The sequence below is a fragment of the Taudactylus pleione genome, unplaced genomic scaffold, assembly GCF_031769625.1.
Source record: "Taudactylus pleione unplaced genomic scaffold, aTauple2 ptg000016l, whole genome shotgun sequence".
In the NCBI taxonomy this organism is placed as follows: domain Eukaryota; kingdom Metazoa; phylum Chordata; class Amphibia; order Anura; family Myobatrachidae; genus Taudactylus; species Taudactylus pleione.
In genome coordinates this window covers 2,014,448-2,033,490 of record NW_028284418.1, presented here as the reverse complement: position 1 = coordinate 2,033,490, position 19,043 = coordinate 2,014,448, and the positions used below count along the sequence as shown (strand labels likewise).

General features: G+C 43.3%; 1 protein-coding gene across 1 annotated transcript in view; it reads left to right on the top strand.

The window, feature by feature from the left end:
• TEPSIN (TEPSIN adaptor related protein complex 4 accessory protein) overlaps window positions 1–10,395 on the top strand; it is a 38,118-nt gene extending 27,723 nt beyond the window's left edge. The window contains exons 12-13 of the mRNA XM_088472877.1: window positions 6,353–6,487; window positions 7,732–10,395. Coding sequence (XP_088329003.1) covers window positions 6,353–6,487; window positions 7,732–8,205 — 609 coding nt within the window. The 3' untranslated portion in view covers window positions 8,206–10,395. The remainder of the gene's footprint in view (window positions 1–6,352; window positions 6,488–7,731) is intronic.
• The last annotated feature ends 8,648 nt before the right edge of the window (window positions 10,396–19,043 follow it).

Below are 19,043 nucleotides of genomic sequence, written 5' to 3'. Positions count from 1 at the left end.
GTTCTGGTCACACAAACTCCGATATGTCACAGCCGATGTCAGATAACTGGCCACATCCAAATATGGATGACCCGCTTGAGTTTTGATTAAATTATTTTAATAAAACAGTGGGAATCGATCCTATCCTCGTGCATGTTGATAAATGAGATTGGATGATGACCACTGTTAGCCTATGGGCCTGACTCAGACCCGATCGCAAGCGGGTCGATGGTGGCCCAGTGCGCATGCGCGAGTCCCGTAGCGAGTGAGACCTTCACTCGCCCCGGAGCTCGCAGCAAAATGGGGCGAATGTTGATGTCAGTAGTTGACTTCCGGCTCTATTAGAGCCGGAAGTCCACCTGGCATTGCGAGTGCAGAGACCCTACCACAAGGGTCTCCTCGCAATGCCGATGCTCGCGATAATCACGACCATCGCCAGGCCGCTCGCACAAGCTGTGGGTGGTCATCCACAGCTGTGCGAGCGGCCTGGAGGCCGGAATAAAAAAAAATAGGGCAGCCCTGAATCAGAGCGAGCGCAAATAGCGCTGCGCCTCTGAATCAGGCCCTATGTGTGTAGTTCTCTTCTGGCTGCATTAACTGGCTCCATTAGAGGCTCAACAGGCAGATCTTATCCAGTTTGGCCTTTACATTGCTAGTGTGTAAAGATTAATAGGGTTAAACCAGTCTATAGCTATTTAGAATATTAGACCATTCACAGGACTTGACCAACCTGTATCTAATAAGAGCTTTATCAGATTTAGACCAACCTATAGCCAATAACAGTGGAGTAGCCAGGGAAGGGGGAGATGCACGGGAGCGACTGCTACCCATGCTGAGAAATGTTATGATCAGAGCCTATTTGCAATGCTGACGGGAGCCTGGTACAGTCGGGTGTTCCTGTAGAGCCGGATAAGGGTGCTGCCAGGGAGCAGGCATCCAGGCACCTCCCCAGCCGCATTCAGTGTTATAAAATAAAATGAGCCGCTCTGAACGTCGCTGTGTGAGATGCAAACACTCCCACTGACAACAGCACTAGCCAGAACCTATTGCACTGCATGGTAAGTGCTACATTTGAAATGAACTTTGTATCTTTGTCCAGCTGGACATCCCGTGGCAGTGTGCGGGACACCTATAAATGAGTATGATAGAGGTATATTGGACCACTTAGCTGAATTATATGGAGACTCATGCAGCTCAGTTCCCCAGTGACTAATATATGTTCCTAACACATTCCAACATCGCTTACTAACCCGACCGCCTTGCAAAGTAACACGTGTGGGACACTGAGTCGTATGTATCACCACTTGTGGCTGGGGGGTGTAGCTGTGTGTTAGCATGACATTCGCACAGAGGCTAAGTTTAGTGTTGAGTGTGTTGATGGCATCACAGGCTATGCAGAGTTGGGCACACTAGGAAATACTGATCTCTTGTGATGCAGCCGCATATATACATATAACTTGGCATAGTTCACATCCATGAACGCAATGCAGGTTTAATTATGTCTGATTTGCTTTTCAACTCTGCATCAACCCCTCATAGTCTTCAACAGGACAGTAATTTCATTTTAGGGCTTTTATTTTATACACCCTACTAGAAAAATGACTGAGAGTAAATCTGATTGGCTGATAGGGGATAGAACAGTTTTTTTCTTATGCATCAATGTTCATAAATGTTACCAAAACAAACCCGCTGATGGTGATCTGTGACCGCTTATTGTCAAAACAAATGGGAAGTTCACACAGGAAAGGGAACACTGTCACTAAGATGAACCTGTTTCTGAGAGCTATGCAGAGATTCACTGTTACAGCCTTTGGGACTGCCTGCGTTGGTGGAGTTATCCTATAATTGATGTCCTGAGATTTAAGGATGTTCACTATTTACACTACTGTACATCAGTGGTTCCCAAACAGGCTGTCGTGGTACTCTGGGGTGCCACATGGCATTTGCAAGTGTGCCACGTGTTGATAGTCTAGGACTAAGTAAAATTATTTATGGTCAATGTGATAGGCAAAACTGTTGGATGAAGGACGCTCTATGCTGCCTCAGTCCATAGCAGTAGAGTCGGTGGTCTCTAGGACCTGCCACGGCTCAGCAGGAGGCCTGACCACCTACGTGCACAAACTGTTGGCGAGTCTGTCCTCCGTGTTCCAGTAGACTGAATGTGCTCTCTGAGACTCCCATCCATAAGAGCAACATACAGCCCTAAACCACCACTGCTATTACTAAAGGGTACTATACGCCATAATCACCAGGGCATATAGAATTCTTCCGTCCGTCCGCGCTACAATGCCCAGCAATACCCTATATGCTCCAGCATTGCTATTGTACCTGCTCATTCCTGTATCTTTATTCACCTTGTTGTTCTATCTGGTTAAATAAACCGGAAACCTTGTTATGCTGTTCCATATGAGGACTAACCACCACCAGCACCTCTGCTGCGTAACTCACTTAACATCCTGTACACCCAGGGCCCAGTGTACTGTCTGTGGTTATATACATATATTTACATCATTCCATTTATTAAGTTACAGACCTCCGTGTCCTTTCCTGGTCACTGTGCCAATAAGCCCCGTGCCCAATGCTAATGGCTGCCAATCATAAAATATGTGAACAGACAAAAGTGCAACCCTGCCAACACCACATAAGTGACCCTAAGTTAGGTACACATCCTTACAATGATGAGATGTATTGTTACATACATAATATAACAACACCATGTTGTCTGTGGCATCATCCCCTCTGATGGGCAGCACATCTGATCGGATGATGGAACCACACAATTCATAAAACAATGAATTGGGTGGATTTGGCCGTACACACTATACAATAGTCATTGGGATCCACTGCAGATTGCCCGATTGGCTGCATAAGTGTGTTAGGATTTTGGCTGCCATTTCTGCCGTGTGTGTGTATGTCACAAACCAAAAAGATTGGGCAACCCTAAAACTCTGCGCACTCCTTATAAAGTAGCACACACCATACAGCAAAGAAACCAATACAATACTATGAATATAGTCTTACTGCCCAAAGGGAATGTTCAATGTGATGGATGCAGTTCTAGTTTTTCTTGTATGGGATCTCGCCAAAAATGGAAAAAGAGAACAAACAAGAATAAAATAATATAGTGTAGTAATTCATAAAAAGTCTCTCAAATAACAAATAAGTGGTGATTTCTTCCTCTAAATATGAACAGAAAGGATGATCGTACCGCACTCACGTTCAAAAACTATGACTTCCACATATAAAGGTATCTTTAAATCAGATGGCCTCGTCACCACTGTGCAGCATACCAATAGTGAAGTTCACCCATGCAAATGGTGTAGTATAAAGAAGGCGGGCGTACCCCAACTCGCACTGATCATAAATTCATAGGCCAATAAAGGTATCTTTGAGCTTCGACACTTCTATTCGTTGTGGTTGATGACTTATCCTCTTACTCCAAACATATAAATATGGAATGGGATAAAGTGGAAACCAACCATCAAACGTCAGTTTAAAAAGTTTAATGGTTCACCATACAATACAAGTTTAAAAACGGGTAACCAAGTGGAAATAAAACAGATGGAAAATAAAAACAATGACCTGAGTGGAAAGCTCAAAGATACCTTTATTGGCCTATGAATTTATGATCAGTGTGAGTTGGGGTACGCCCGCCTTCTTTATACTACACCATTTGCATGGGTGAACTTCACTATTGGTATGCTGCACAGTGGTGACGAGGCCATCTGATTTAAAGATACCTTTATATGTGGAAGTCATAGTTTTTGAACGTGAGTGCGGTATGATCATCCTTTCTGTTCATATTTAGAGGAAGAAATCACCACTTATTTGTGTTATTTGAGAGACTTTTTATGAATTACTACACTATATTATTTTATTCTTGTTTGTTCTCTTTTTCCATTTTTGGCGAGATCCCATACAAGAAGAACTAGAACTGCATCCATCACATTGAACATTCCCTTTGGGCAGTAAGACTATATTCATAGTATTGTATTGGTTTCTTTGCTGTATGGTGTGTGCTACTTTATAAGGAGTGCGCAGAGTTTTAGGGTTGCCCAATCTTTTTGGTTTGTGACTTATCTATTGGGGGTTGGTGATCCCCCCACGGTCAATCCTTCTTTGCAGCCCCCTTGTGCGCAGTTGTCCACTGTACCTTTATTTGCATATATGTGTGTGTGCATGTGTTTCTGTGTGCGTGCGTTTTATCTTACCCCCAATTATCTAAAATATGAAGATGGATTTGTTTTTTTTTAAACCATAAATAATGAGAATGTTTTGTCCATTTGTATTGATTGATCCCATTTAAAAAAAAGAAAAAGAAAAGATGTTTAACTTCAAATTAACTATATTGTACATTGTCTATAGGCAGGATGCAGTAAAATCATGATTACTCTCTCTGCTGCCCCCTGCAGTCTGTTAAAAGAGCGGTACCTTTGTGTCATCTGTCTCCTCACTGTAGTATGCAGCATAAAAACAATTACAGCAAGCGCCAAATGATGTCCCACCGTTTAGCATAGTGCTTCTTATAATCTTCCACCTGGGTACCTTTTAGGAAGCACATTGTGTATTTGTACCCCCAACATTTGCAGAGCATGCATTTGTAAAGAATGTAAAAAAAAATGAATGGATTGTTTTTATAGTCCACATATGTTTTCTTTTACAGGGATAGATATTTTATTTATTGCGATCAGGGTCATGTGATGCATGGGGCTAGAGATTCCTGGGACACTGCTTTCCCTAAGTGTCTAATTATTACTTGGCTGTTCTGCCACACCCTTCATTACAGAATTTTTTTCTAATGCTCCTGAAAGTGACAGCGAAAACCTTTGGTGGGGGTAATGGTACTCCAGGTTGAGAACCACTGACCTAGATCAGTGCTTCTCAAATTGTGTATTGTGACACCTTAGTGTGTCACGATTTGGTTTCTGGACAGTGTAGTGACAACCAGGGCTGGCTCCAGGGGTCGGAGCACCCTGTGCCAGCTCTCTACAGTGCGGCGAAGCCACGCTCTACCAAAAATGGGGGATTTACCTAATTACCATAGGCCACGCCCCCTACGTGACGTTATTTGGAGGCGTGCCCGAATGGCACGCCACTAATAACATCAGGCACGGAGGAGCCTCACTAGTTGGGTTTCCCCCAGCCCTCTCCCGTCACTGAATGGACACCGTGCACATGCGCGCAGCATCCATTCAGACTCCGGGGTCCGGCACCACCACACAGCTGCGGCGGTGCCCAACCTCCCGATTTGACCACCTGCGGGCCACTTCGTCCCACGGGTGGAACAGCAGGACAGTACTGAAATCGGGATGTTGGGGAGGGATGCGCCCTCTATGGGTGGCGCCCCTGTTTGACCGCACTGGTCTAACACCCCTAGAGCCGGCCCTGGTGACAACAAAAAGGGCGGTTCCCACAGGACGCACTCCGGCCAATCAGCTGAGCAAGGGGAGGAGACTGCTTTCCTGCTCTTCCCGCTGCTGTACTGAATACTGCTTGGGCTTGTCAAAACAAAGTCCCATCCTTCCCCTGATTTCCTGCAGTATCAGAGAGGAGCCGGGAGCAGGCAGGCAGTCGCAGTAGTGCAGACATCTCAGCAACCTGGCGTCTGTCATGGACAGGAGCCTGGAGTAAACAGCAGCAGATTCAGTAGGAAAGGAGACTAAGAGGATATGAAAAGGAAAGGAGTTCTAAGGCAATCTAACTACAATGTAAAGCGCTGCTGTGTTCTTAGGGTACATTAAGGTTCATTTACATTTATCTTTGTATCATTAAAATTTTGTGTCACTCTTCAGTGTTTGAACCTCTGCCCTGTAGGTACACAACTTGGAGCGACCTGCGATTGAAGTGCTAAACCAGGCCTGGCCAACCTGTGGCTCTCCAGCTGTTGTGAAACTACAAGTCCCAGCATTCCCTGCAAAAGTTTTGCTATTAGGGAATGCTAAAACTGTGGCAGGGCATGCTGGGACTTGTAGTTTCAAAATAGCTGGAGAGCCACAGGTTGGTCAGGCCTGTGCTAAACTATGTCATCCTGCGTGGCTGTGCTTCTTTCCATGCTGCATACCACTGAAAGCCACTGTCAGGAGATGGTGAGGCAGTACTTTTTCAACAGGCCACAGGGGCCATCATTGGTCAGTCATATTTTCCCTCCAGTATGTATTGGCAAGATTTATTACATGGTTAAAGGAAACCTCAGCCATACTAAAGTTTTAGGATGAGGTTGTAGACTGGCACTGGTGTTGTAGATGATCATACCCTGTAAACTCCCCATTCGTAGCCATTTTCTGAGTGGTATGTTCATGCTTTGTGTATGATCGCTCATTATATAGTGATAGGGGAATATATACTTAAACATTGGTGTCCTGTGTTCTTGCAGCGCTCCATGTGTGCTATTGCTTCTCTAGTGACCTCTGATCTTTTGTCACATGACCACATGTTGTCAGTGGTTAGAAAAAACTTGCTGAAGCTCAGCAAAGGGCCCCCAGGACCGGTTATGGACAAGGCCAGGAAGGTAAGGCTAAAACTGTATTTTATTTTTTAAACACTAAACATTTCTATATTTAATGTATAAGTGGCCACAATAGAGGACACCCTCTTAAGTAAAGCACCACATGTAACTTCTTTCCCAAATACATTCAGTGACATCAATGTACATGCTAGTATGTGACTGAATTCATCAATCTATAAAGATCATATTCATTATTTAGCTGATCAGTCAAAAGCTGAATCACCCCCTATGTCTTCATTATTGCATATAATCATTATCCCGGCCCTAATACTAAAAATAGTTGTGAGCCAGTGAGCAATAACAGTCAGCAATGCTGACGAGATGACATGGGATATAAATTTCTGTGCCTAATGAGGAATATATTTGTCAGACAAAGGAGGGAAGGCTTATTGCACCCTCAATTTAATATCAACCAGTAAATCTTTTAGCCACATTTCCACCTCTTTCCTGATGATTTGTTATGTATTATTGTATTATTGTGCATAGATCAGAGCACCCTTTGGAGCGGATACAGTGAATACAATGGTCTAAAGCTGTGTAAATGTTATGTACCAGTAGGGCAACAGCTTGTAAGATATATTTTCAGTTCGGTTCATAACTGAAGCTAGAGGTTTTTCTAGATGAGACCTGACTGCTGCGTAGTGATTCCAAGTTAATAAAATATTGACTTTGTATTTTATTTTGTAACTTGACTACAGGGGGTAAATTTACTAAAGTAAGAGTTTTTAGAAGTGAGTTTTAAAAGTGATGTTGCCCATAGCAACCAACCAGATTCTAGCTGTTCTCTTCTAAAAGGTGCTAGTTAAATGTTAAGTAGAATCTGATTGGTTGCTATGGGCAACATCACTTTTAAAACTCACTTCTAAAAACTCTCACTTTAGTAAATTTACCCCCAGGACTCTATATAAAGTGTAGTAAATAGAATATTTTTCTTTTTTTTTTTATTATTGATAATTACTTTTGAACATGAAATAAAATTCTTATAATCGCATACTGACAAGTAAGAAGTGACCTATCTGGTTTTATTTTGATGATTCATTTATGCATTTTACCAAGAATCACATTGTCTGGAATACTTGTCATACGTAAAGGTTAGGAATCTTTCCTGATTTGATTATATTACTTCTGCACCTGTACTGAGTGCAAATGAATAAAGAAGAATCTACCAAATAAATACTACATACTTACGGATTACTAATTCATCTTGTTGTTAAAGTACTTTCTTTTCTTTTTTCCATCTTTATAAGATTCTTCTCCAGTTTGAAGCACTTACACAAACATCACCCATGCGCAGAGCTGTCCAACACGTGCCTTCACCATTGTCCCCTCAACCCAGCTCCATGGATCTTTTAACTGATGTATTCCCTGGACCAGATGGAGAGAAATTACTGACCCCCTCTTCACTCATCCCAGAGTCCGGCTCCACAAATGCTGCTTGTGGTTTTAGTGTGAACAACTCTTTGCAAGGCAGAATCAAAAACATGGACATTGGTGCAACAGCTGCTGATAGAGGCTCCGCTGTGGAAGGTGATGCCGAGGCGTTGGTTAAGACGGTTACACGTGGCTGTTTGTCTCTTTTTGATGGTATGGAGTTGTTGATGCCTGTGAGAAGTACAATAGTAGATCAAACAAGTAGTAACACAACCACAGCTGATACAGTAGTACAGGAAAGAACTCTAAAACCGTGTCTGCCCTCTGTGTTTTCCTTCCTGAACAGCTGAGGTTAGACGTAGTGCTGGAAGGAGGCCTCTGTTGGATGGATCACCTCATTGGCACAAGGTGGTTTGTTAGAACCATTGATCTGGTGAAAAACTTGAAGCATGGGGAGCTGGGCTTTCCAGCACTAGAACACATAGAGCTTGCAACAAACTTGTCACTGTCCAAGTATTAAAAGGAAGAATGCACGTGTTATAATTCCATACTCACATGCCAAGTACCATTACAAAACGTTATACAATAGTCTGTGTATGTTGTCTGGGAAGGTTGGAGTGATTACAAAAATGTCATATAGGACCACTGTTACAACAGTAGCAGATTAAAGCACTGATGCTAGATATACCCACAAACAATGTAATTATCTCCTGTTGGTGAATATGCCGGTATAAGATGTATTTATTCCAGTTTGTATTTTTAGAGCAAAATTCTTAAAAGGAGAGCAATTACTGTATCTCCTAATTATTATTTCTGCCTATGCAAGTTACCATAGGTCTAATGTGAGGCTTCAATAAGGAAGCTTCTCCGACTGCTTCTTTACTGACACAGCTGCAACCGTTATAATTAGTATCGGCCCCTAGCTATGTGCAAGAGATCATTCTGAAACAGGCTTCCCTTCTCCGTACGACACCGTATAAGCACCGAACTCTATCTCCACTCCTATGACACTGCCACAAGAAAGAACAGCTCAGTGCAATAAGATTGTCACCGCCTAGATCTGCACCAAAATGCTCATTTCACGCGAAAAAAAGGTCTAGCCAAGGCCAGCTGACTCAAAATAGGACACAATATGTGTAAATTCATGGCATCTGTGCATGGGCTGTATGCTACAACTCGCTATTTGTATCTTTACAAGGAGATCTGTCTGCCTCTGCTATCAGCCCTAAAGTATGTTAGAGAATATCACAGGAAACTTCATCAATATCTGCTGCCGTGATAGGGCAACTGCTTCAAGAACCATACGTGTGGCCCTATAATCTTCAAAAGGGCCACACATTACTCTTAGTCTCTGTGATAAGAAACAGCCACTAATCAGTAACACCAATATGCCACTCTGACTTCCCCATATACCCCACTCACTGGGAGCACCTGTGACCACACAGTACGATGCTATGATGTTTTAATGCGCATTGTATTCTTTTTTTTATATATGTTTTACTAGTTAAAATAACTTCCTATTTAGTTGGGATTTTAGTACCTAATTTTAAGGTCAGAAGAGTCCTGTTGCAAGTAGTCAATTGTGCTTGCAAATAAACAGAATCTCCACCACTAAAATCTATGTCCAAAAACAAAATCTAATTTTTGCAGACCTGTTGGTGTATCTTGCACATATCATACACTATAATCACGGCTTAGGCTCCTATGCATTTTCCATCAATTATCATTGAGAGATTTGCTTATTTTGTAAGAGCACTAATTTTGTTATCTCACATCATGATCTAACAAACACAAAAAGTTCACCTTCAAGTTCACATATATAATCTAATGTAAACCAGATAAAGGAAATCAAAGACGATTAGTGCTGCAAATATTAACTATGCTTATTCTGTACTTCTCCAAAACACATTAATAATAGCAAGTGGAAGAGATGTATTTGGTGCATTAACCAGACTTTTTAACAGGTGGAAATGTTTTAAAAATCCTCAATGGTTGAAAGAAAAAACAAAAAAAAGGCAATGCAGTCACGTGATGTGCTATGGGGATCCAGTGATCCATCAGTGTAATGCTAATGTTCTGAAGCTAATTAGCACTGCAGACCACAGTCCCTATTATTTTCAGTGGGACTGAGATCTGGCCCCATCTCCCTACACTTTTTGGAGACTAGTACTGATGGCTGACATCATGTGTGCCTACAGAGGCATTCACGCAGGAGAGAGACCTTGTGATGCCTCGCTTCTCCATAAGTGTTTTGCTAAATATACTGCTGCTCATGCTCCGTGTCAAAAATGCATTGAAGTTATAGCTATTACTTCACTGCCAGTGTGGTACTCTGGATGGCATTTGGGATTTTAATTATCAGGAAAATTTTAGGCATAAACTATCTGAAGAAGCGGGCAGCAGTCCCGTGAAATGCGCAGCAAAAGTTTATGCAGAATTGATGTATGCTGTATCGGATTGTCGCCTTTTAAGACACTGATGTGATCACATTTATGTTATCTATAATGAATCCTTAATAAATACTGTTGTGTTTTGTTTTATTAAGAAATATCATAGATTCTTCAATGGGGGAACATGCACCAGAAAGGACTTTGTCTACATTGTATCTTGTTGAAGAAGATCTAGATACCTCTTCTCTTGTCAAGGCAGCAAACACCACCAATTGGCCAGATCCAATTCCCCAAATAGTTACGGCACTGGTCCTTAACCCCTACATAGATGGTACCTTGTAGTAGAGACAGCAGCTCCAGTGGACCTGCCATCTTCTGACAGACAATGATTCCACTAGCTTTTCCTTCTCAGATTACAGCAGAGAGGCTAGGCCCACACACAGTAAAATGACTTACTATGACAACCTTGATAAGCAGAATAATCTGGCAAATTTATTATAGGGAGTAAGAGGACGTAGGTCCAGGTATAAGGTATGCGATAAAAATATCAGCATACAAATTACATGGAATTTTTCACAATAAAGATTAAGTATCAAATAGGTAAAAAGTAATTATCACTATGCAAATTGCATACAATGCGACACAAATGAGAGATGTTTTTATTTCCTATCATTACTTCTCTGTGTTGAATAACCAGCAAACTGCATTTCTCTTGGCAATCAAATATACTGCTTAGCTTCCGCTGCTACAGCACCTTTTTAACTATGAATATATAGAAAATGCAATCCCTCAACTACTTCAACACATTATTTTCTGAATATATGCAATACCTCTTACATATATAGTTAGCAAATAGGATCTGTTTATATTACTCTGCAAAAGTCCATGAATACCCTAGACTAATTAGTCATTTACTTATAGGTGAAAACAGAGTCTCTTATGTTGTAGTACTCTTGCTGGGATGGGTTCGGGATCCCGGCTGTCAGAATCCTGACACTGGCATCCCAAAGCCTAATGGTAAGTACTCCTAACCTAACATCCTCCCCCACAGCCTAAACCTAATCTCCCTCTAGTACCTAACCCCAGTACTTGCCATAGGGATCCCTGCAGTCGGGATGCCAATGCCGGTATTCTGATGAGTGTTGGGATTCCAGCGTCAGCATTCTGACTCTCGCTAGGTGGTCACTTTTTTGTTGGAGTACTCCATTCTAGGTGGTTACTGTCCTATTATGTGCATGTATTTGTTCCATTATCGAGAATCCACTATACGGTAAAAGTTAGCATCTAATGCTGTTCATCCTGCAAACACAGAAAACAAAAGCTTCAGCTCTCTAGCAATTGTATCTCATTCCTGAGGGCACAAGTATCTTCAACACTCTAGCAGTTATATATCTCAATCCTGAGTGTACCATTTTCACCAGCACTTAGTGTTATAAATATATCTATAGGTCTCTTTCCAGCTATTAGCAAGACTCGATCCCCTTTACACATATCAGTAGTAAGGTCTGTTACAGATGTCCCCCTTCTCAACTGTGTAGTCTCTCAGCCACCACAGATCCTCTGCAGCCATAGCGCTGCCACACTGAACTGCACACTGCCTCTCCGTTACACTGCCAGGGCTCCGCTGCATCCTCGTTGCCAAACATAGCAGGTGCTCTGTGGTCCTGTACTGTGGCAAACTACAGTACATCAGCGACGTTGCTTGCTCCAGTCTCTCAGTCAGACCTGTGGCACCTCTCCCCCTGCTATACAGCTCCGCTCCTCAGTGTCTCTCAAATCACACTGCGCATTTACAACCCACAAGTAATTTCCCACTTGTCTGAGTACTTCTCTTTTACTCCACAGTAACACCTAAGCCCCAGGGCACTACAAGGCCCATAGGCATCAATAGGGAGCTGTAGTCAGGGGTATCACACCAGGACCACCTTTTATTGGAGCTACTGTTCCAGCAATGGATCTTTGATACATGGCCCATTTACCACAATATGCAGAGCTAAGGAATGTTCATTTTCGTAGCTGGATTGCATTTTTTGTTACCGTATATACTCGAGTATAAGTCGACCCGAATATAAGCCGAGGTACCTAATTTTACCACGAAAAACTGGGAAAACTTATTGACTCGAGTATAAGCCTAGGGTGGGAAATGCAGCAGCTACTGGTAGTAATCCCCCCCTGGTAGTGCCCCCAGTAGTAATCCCCCCCTGGTAGTGCCCCCAGTAGTAATCCCCCCCTGGTAGTGCCCCCAGTAGTAATACCCCCCCTGGTAGTGCCCCAGTAGCAATATCCCCCCCGGTAGTGCCCCCAGTAGCAATATCCCCCCCTGGTAGTGCCCCCAGTAGCAACATCCCCCCTGGTAGTGCCCCCAGTATTGCCCCCCTCCCTGGTAGTGCCCCCAGTAGCAACATATCCCCCCCTGGTAGTTCCCCCATTATTAATCCCCCCCCCTCTGGTAGTGCCCCCAGTAGCGATATCCCCCCCCCCTGGTAGTACCCCCCGGTAGTAGCCCCCCCAGTAGAAAGAAATGTAAAAAAAAAAAAACACTTACCTGTAACCCCGCTCCTGGTCCCGACGCTGCTACAGGCTCCTCCGCCGCTTTGCATAATGGGAGAGACGTCGTCATGACGACGTCTCTCCCATTACCCACTGCGGGAGCCGGAAGATGGTTCCCGCAGTGGGAGCAGCAGCAGCCGACTCTCAGCGGCTGCTGATTACACCAAACACACAGCTGCCGGCTTCGGCGGCTGTGTGTTTAGCAGTGTGTAGTGCTGACTGAACTCCGTCCGGTCAGCGCTACACACGCGGTGCAGGCTGTGACACAGTCTGCACCGCGGCCGCATGGTATGCTACTCAGCAGCGTACCATGCGGGCATGACTCGAGTATAAGCCGAGGGGGTGCTTTTTCAGCACAAAAAATGTGCTGAAAAACTCGGCTTATACTCGAGTATATACGGTAAATAGGTTGGTTTTGACTTAAAACAAATTGCTGCCGAAATCTTGCCAATGTCCATATCTTGCAGGCTATTGCAATTGGGCCAATGTGTCTTTCCAATTATTTTACCAAGGGACACTAGCATTAAGAGCAAAATCACTAATATGAAGATAATGATCTCTTGTAGTAATCACATTTGTAATAAGAATTGTGCTGGAGAAAACAATGTAATTGAGGCATTTACATTTTCTTCCATTTGTTTATTACATTAAGTTGAATGTTGGGAACACATATGAGGTCCCTTCAGCAGATTTTGGAGGTGCCAATGAAAGAGACTGGTCTTTCATGCAGTTGTGTTCTGTTCACACATATGGTACCCAGGGGCGCTGAGAGGCAGGGGGAGCAGGTACCGGCTGGGCCCCGGGTCCGCCCTCACTCCGCATTACCTGTAAGCAGTAGCCTCTCTCCCCAGGCCAGCACACATTGCTCCTCTGCCTGTGCTGGGGGAGCAGTCACACTGAATTGGATTGCTCCTGGCTGAGGGGCTCACAGCTTCCCCCTGTTCAGCGCACAGCTACTTTTTTCTTTTATTAAATTATGTTGCAAGGCAAGTGGAGTAAATACATTATTTTTGCATGTGTGGTAAATACTGGCTGCTTTTGCATGTAGCCCACAAATGGATATCGGCAGAGCCGTAACTAAACTTTTTGGTGCCCTGTGCCAGAAAGAGGATTGGCAGCCTCCCGCCCAATTTTTTAAATAGGGACACAGGACACATACCCGGAAAAGGGTCATGGCCTCATGGGGAGGGGCCAGGGAAGAGGTAAAAGAAGAGGAAGCTACTTGTGAGAATGATAATAAACAGAACATTGTGAGGCCCGAACAGCCCTGGCACAGATCGCACCATCCTAGTTACGGCCCTGGGAATCGGTATGTAACGCTGGTTGTCGGGATGCCTCCTGTCACAATACCAACAGTGGCATCCCGATAATTGGTATCCCGACAGGTTGATAAGTATACTTACCCACCCACTAACCATAACTCTCCCTTTTTGTAGCCTAACCTTCACCGTTAGTGCCTAACCCTAACCCCCCCAAAAAAACAACACTAACACTAACCCCGCTATCTTACCTAAACTTAACTCTCCACCGCGCGGCTAATGCTTAGGGTGCCCCAGACTTTCCTTCATCTGGGCAGTCGTCCTCCTGGCATCGGCATTAAGATAGGCGTCGGTATTTAAACGACTATCTTAAATCCCTTGTCGGCCTTCCAGCATCGCAATTAAGTTTTCAGTTTGGACACACCCTTCCCAAATCTAAATCTCTCTGTACATGTTACATCTGCCCCCCTGCAGCGCAGCATGGTTTTACCATGATGCACAGTTACTTGCACTTTCTTACTCTATTCCCAAATCTGAATCAGGCCCTAAGTGTAAATAATCCTGTACCCATGTTATGGATGAGCAAGAAGTCTGCAAGTCATTGAAAGGGGAAAAGGAGACAAAAGACAAGGAGCACTGGTGGTAAAGATAGTGTCAAAGGAATAAGAGGGAAGAGAGTCCTGCCTAAGAGCTGACATTCTAAAGCAGTGATACCCAACCTCGGCCCTCAAGGCACACCAACAGTCCCGGGTTTTAGTGATCTCCATGCTTGAGCACAAATGGTTAAATCAATATTACTGAGGTACTAATGAAGTCACCTGTGCTCAAGTATGGCTTTCTTTAAATTCTGAACTTTTAGTGTGCATTGAGGATAATGGTTGGGAACCCCTGTTCTAAAGGCTGAATAAACAGTTGGAGGGTGAACTGGGAAAGAAACAAGGTGGGCAGGAGGAGGATGTGAGAGTAGAGGTAAGTGGAGGGCTTTGGGGATTGGGAGAGTGGAAGTTGGGCTTGCCAGGAGAGAGAGTTCCAGTGGAGGGAGGGCACAGCAGTGGAAGACTTCTTGGAGGCTGGCATGTTTGAAAATGAAAAGACAACCCAATGACCTGGGCGCTAATAAAACGTATATACCAATTAAGAGATTTCAACTGTATAGTTATTGATCCTTAAGTATTAATTCCCACTTTTATATAAATAATATATCCATCAGCTGCAAGTCTAAACTCCAGGGATTGTGCTAATTAATAAAAAAAAACACTAGTAGACTGTGAAATGGCAGAAATGTAACAACAGTCAGGGCTCCTTATAATCAAAAAATAGTAATTTAATCACAATATGTTAGAACACACATCACCTTCATTTAAAAATAAATACTAGCCATGGTTATTAAATAGCTAAATGTGGATACTTTGTAAGAGCCTTCTGGAACAGACACTTGTTACTCCAATAAACTGGTATTAATCCATATAGTAACAAGTCCAAAGACAAGAGGCAATCCGTGTGAAATGGAATGCAAATACGAAACATATAGGGCCGTATTCAATTAGCCGCGATAAGTCAGTTTCTGCGGAAAAGTATTGCGAGTGACATTTCGCCTAGCGAGAAGTTTCCTCTGTATTCAATTCCAATGAGTTTTCGCCAGTGCAGAAACTCAATGCAATGGGACCTGCAAAAAAGTTTCACGTATGAATAGGTGTCGAACAAAAGTGCAGAATTGGGGTTTTAGGGTGCAAAGCTGCGGAAATCCCCCTGCACCCATGGGACAGTCCCCCAAAGGTAAACTGTTAAAAAAAAGTTTTTTAAAAAAGTCTTTAGATCACACCAAAAATGTACTTTCGTTTTGGGGGCGAAAAAGTCCAAAGTTGGGGTACAAACTTAAAAACCAGTTGTTTTTAAGTTTGCAGGTGCTTGCCCGAAGTGGATTTTTTATGATATTTAAACCTTCACTTTAGCAACTATAAATATGCTAGCACCCATTTTCAGGTACCCCAAATTTGCTGGCACTACTTTTTTTTCTTAAAAAAAAAAAAAAACCTGCTAAATGCTATTCTTCACCACTTATACAAAGACGCTAAATAGCAGCTATTCAGAGCATTTAAGTACCCGAGATACCTTCAGCAGGGCTATTCTAGGGTAACTAGAATGATCCCCAATGTCAGTGCATCTTTTGGGGGGTGTCAGGCTGATTTCCCCAAATCTGACAGTACTTTTCGCATGTTAGAGTTTCGCCGGGTTCTGTTTTCGCCGATTTCTAACTGAATACAGGGAAAAGCGGGCACGCGCGCGATTCTTTTCCGCATTGAAAACCAATGATGTTGATGAAAAGCCCTGCTTGGGAAAAGTACGGGTCTTTTTGCTTGGAATTGAATATGCCCCATAGTCTCTTATTGAAACAGGAAGAATGAGCTGGCAAAAGTCTTATCCCAAATCCTGCATATTTACCACGCTTGATCCGGTTTTGTTTTTTGGAGTTGAATAAGCGGCATCCTGAGCTGGGGTATGCTGCACCAGCAGTCTCTCTGTCTCCTGTACTGAATCAGCTGATCAAACTACGTATTTCCTCCATCTGTGTCCAAAAGGTACTCCAATACACTTAATACACTTAGGGGTGCTGATAATCAGGGGTCCCCACTGACGCGTTTTGCCCCTTCACATAGAGGCTTTTTCAAAGAGTAATTTGTGGCCACACACCTTCCTTGTGGGACCACACTCCTTCAGCGTGCATTGTCCCCCTTCAAAAGTATGGGAGGGATGGCGCAATTTTAATATATAGTCTGGAGGGGGTGCTGAACACCCTAGCACCGGCACTGGAAACAGCATTAAATATAGATAGGAGAGAGGAGAGGCAGCATAGAGGGAGGGGAAGGAGGGTGGGTAAGAGATTTAGTAGTATCTGGGGAGAGGAAGGAATCCTGAAAATGTTATGGAGGTGGAAGCAAGAGGACCTGAATTTGTGGGAGAGAAGGAGAGAGTGGAATTGAGGATGGCACTGAGGCAGCGCACACACCAGGGACAGAAAAGAAGGTGATGGCAGAGGGGGAGCACAGTCTTAGGCTGGGTACACGTTGGAGCAAAGGACATTGGTTCGAACAAATGCCATGCTCATGGACAGTGATTGTGAGCGCACTGGATGACTTTAATGAACGACGGAATGATAACAGTTACATCATTCATTAACAATGCACTGGCTACTAGCAATATCGCAGCACATCAAATCTGGCGACCATATCTTGCAATGCGGGATTTCGCAATCGTGTACACACTGAGCAATGTAGGTGATACGGCGTTATGAAACGGCATATCGGCCCGACATCGCTCCATTGTGTGTACCCGGCTTTAGTCATGTTAAGTTTCAGGAAGCACTCAGACATCTAGGATAAGATGGCAGAAGGCAGTTAATGACTGCAGTAGTTGACGGCAGTAATAGATGTAAAAGATTATAGAGTTACAACATGCAAAGCGGGATGCAGTCATGTGAATGCCGGCTAGGGATTATTGGCAGGCGTCGAAATACCAATGCCTATCATAATCTCGACTCCAGAATCCAGAACGACACAGGACCGAACGAGGTAAGTACGGTCTGCGCGTCATCATAGCTGTGGGGGAGAGGGTTAGGTTTAGGGCACCCCGGGGGGATTTAGTGTTAGGCACCCCCTGGGAGGGTTAGGGTTAGGCTAGGGGAAGGGGGGGTTAGGTTTCGGCACCTCAGGGGGGAGGTTAGAGTTAGGCACCCCTAAAGGAGGGTTGGGGGGGAGAGGGGGAGGGTTAGGTAGTTTAGTCGGGACATCCGCTGTTCGGCCTGCCGGCGTCAGGATTTCAACCGCCGGGCTCTTGTCCAGCGGTCATTCATACCGATCCTTGCAAAGCACCTAAAGTTTTAAAAGCTAATTCAGAAAATTTAGTTTTGGCTAAAATATCCTTAAACCCAGAAGATTACTTTCTGGAATATAGTGTTTATTAAATCCAATGGTTCTTGCAACATGTGGCATGTGACACCACTTGCATGCTACTGCTGGCAGAGTATTTTTTATTGTTATATACTATTATTTATTAAAGATATAATATTTCATTACTTTGACAAAGATTTTGTAAAGGGAAGCATATTTTACTCACAATTTATTATATCAGGATATTAGAAAGTTATTGCACTACATGCCTCTGTTTTTCATATCATGCATCTGATTGGACTGAGGTTTTTAGAGATGTGCAGCAAAAACAATACTCATAAAAAAGAATATTCTAATAATTACGAAAATATCAACATCAGATAAACAGTTAATTTTCGTTTCAAAATATTTACCAAATTTAAACATTCTCCACCATCATACTCCTCCTTTTTCCAGTATTGTGCTGAGGGATAATGACAATCTAAACATTTCATATCTAATCCAATATTGAGTAATTGAGGTGTAGGAAGCACCAATAATCTAAATGACAGATATACAGTATCTTACCCTTCAGTTTTCTCCAGGTGAATATTATAGGGAGCTACTGGTAGAGTCTGTCTGCTCAATCTTCAACAAGAGCATGTTAATGAAAGATGGTTGGCCTTGGTTATGGACAGAAAGATTCCAAAATGTGAGTGTTTGATCAAATATCTCAACGGACACCATATGGCTCCTTCCATAGGAGACATCTCTATAGTTGCTGTGTATGCTCAAGCAACCTCCAATAGTTGTGTTGCCCACATGGCTATGCTTCAATCATATGGTGGGTGTAATATGAGCACCCCCAAACATTTGAAAAAGTTCACTTCCATTGCTCCTTCCCTCCGTGAGGATCTGCAGTGTAAGATCATTTACAGGCAATCTTTTGTAAGCACAAGATCAATACATTCCACTTACCCATGGGGTTACTAAACAGAAAAGACTGAGGGTATTGGTGGGTTTGGAATAATTAATTGAACCCTCTCTGAAGTAAGTCTCTTGTACAACAGTAATACCCCTTTTACACCACAGCTAAAACCCGTTTATAGCTGGGTTAACCTGG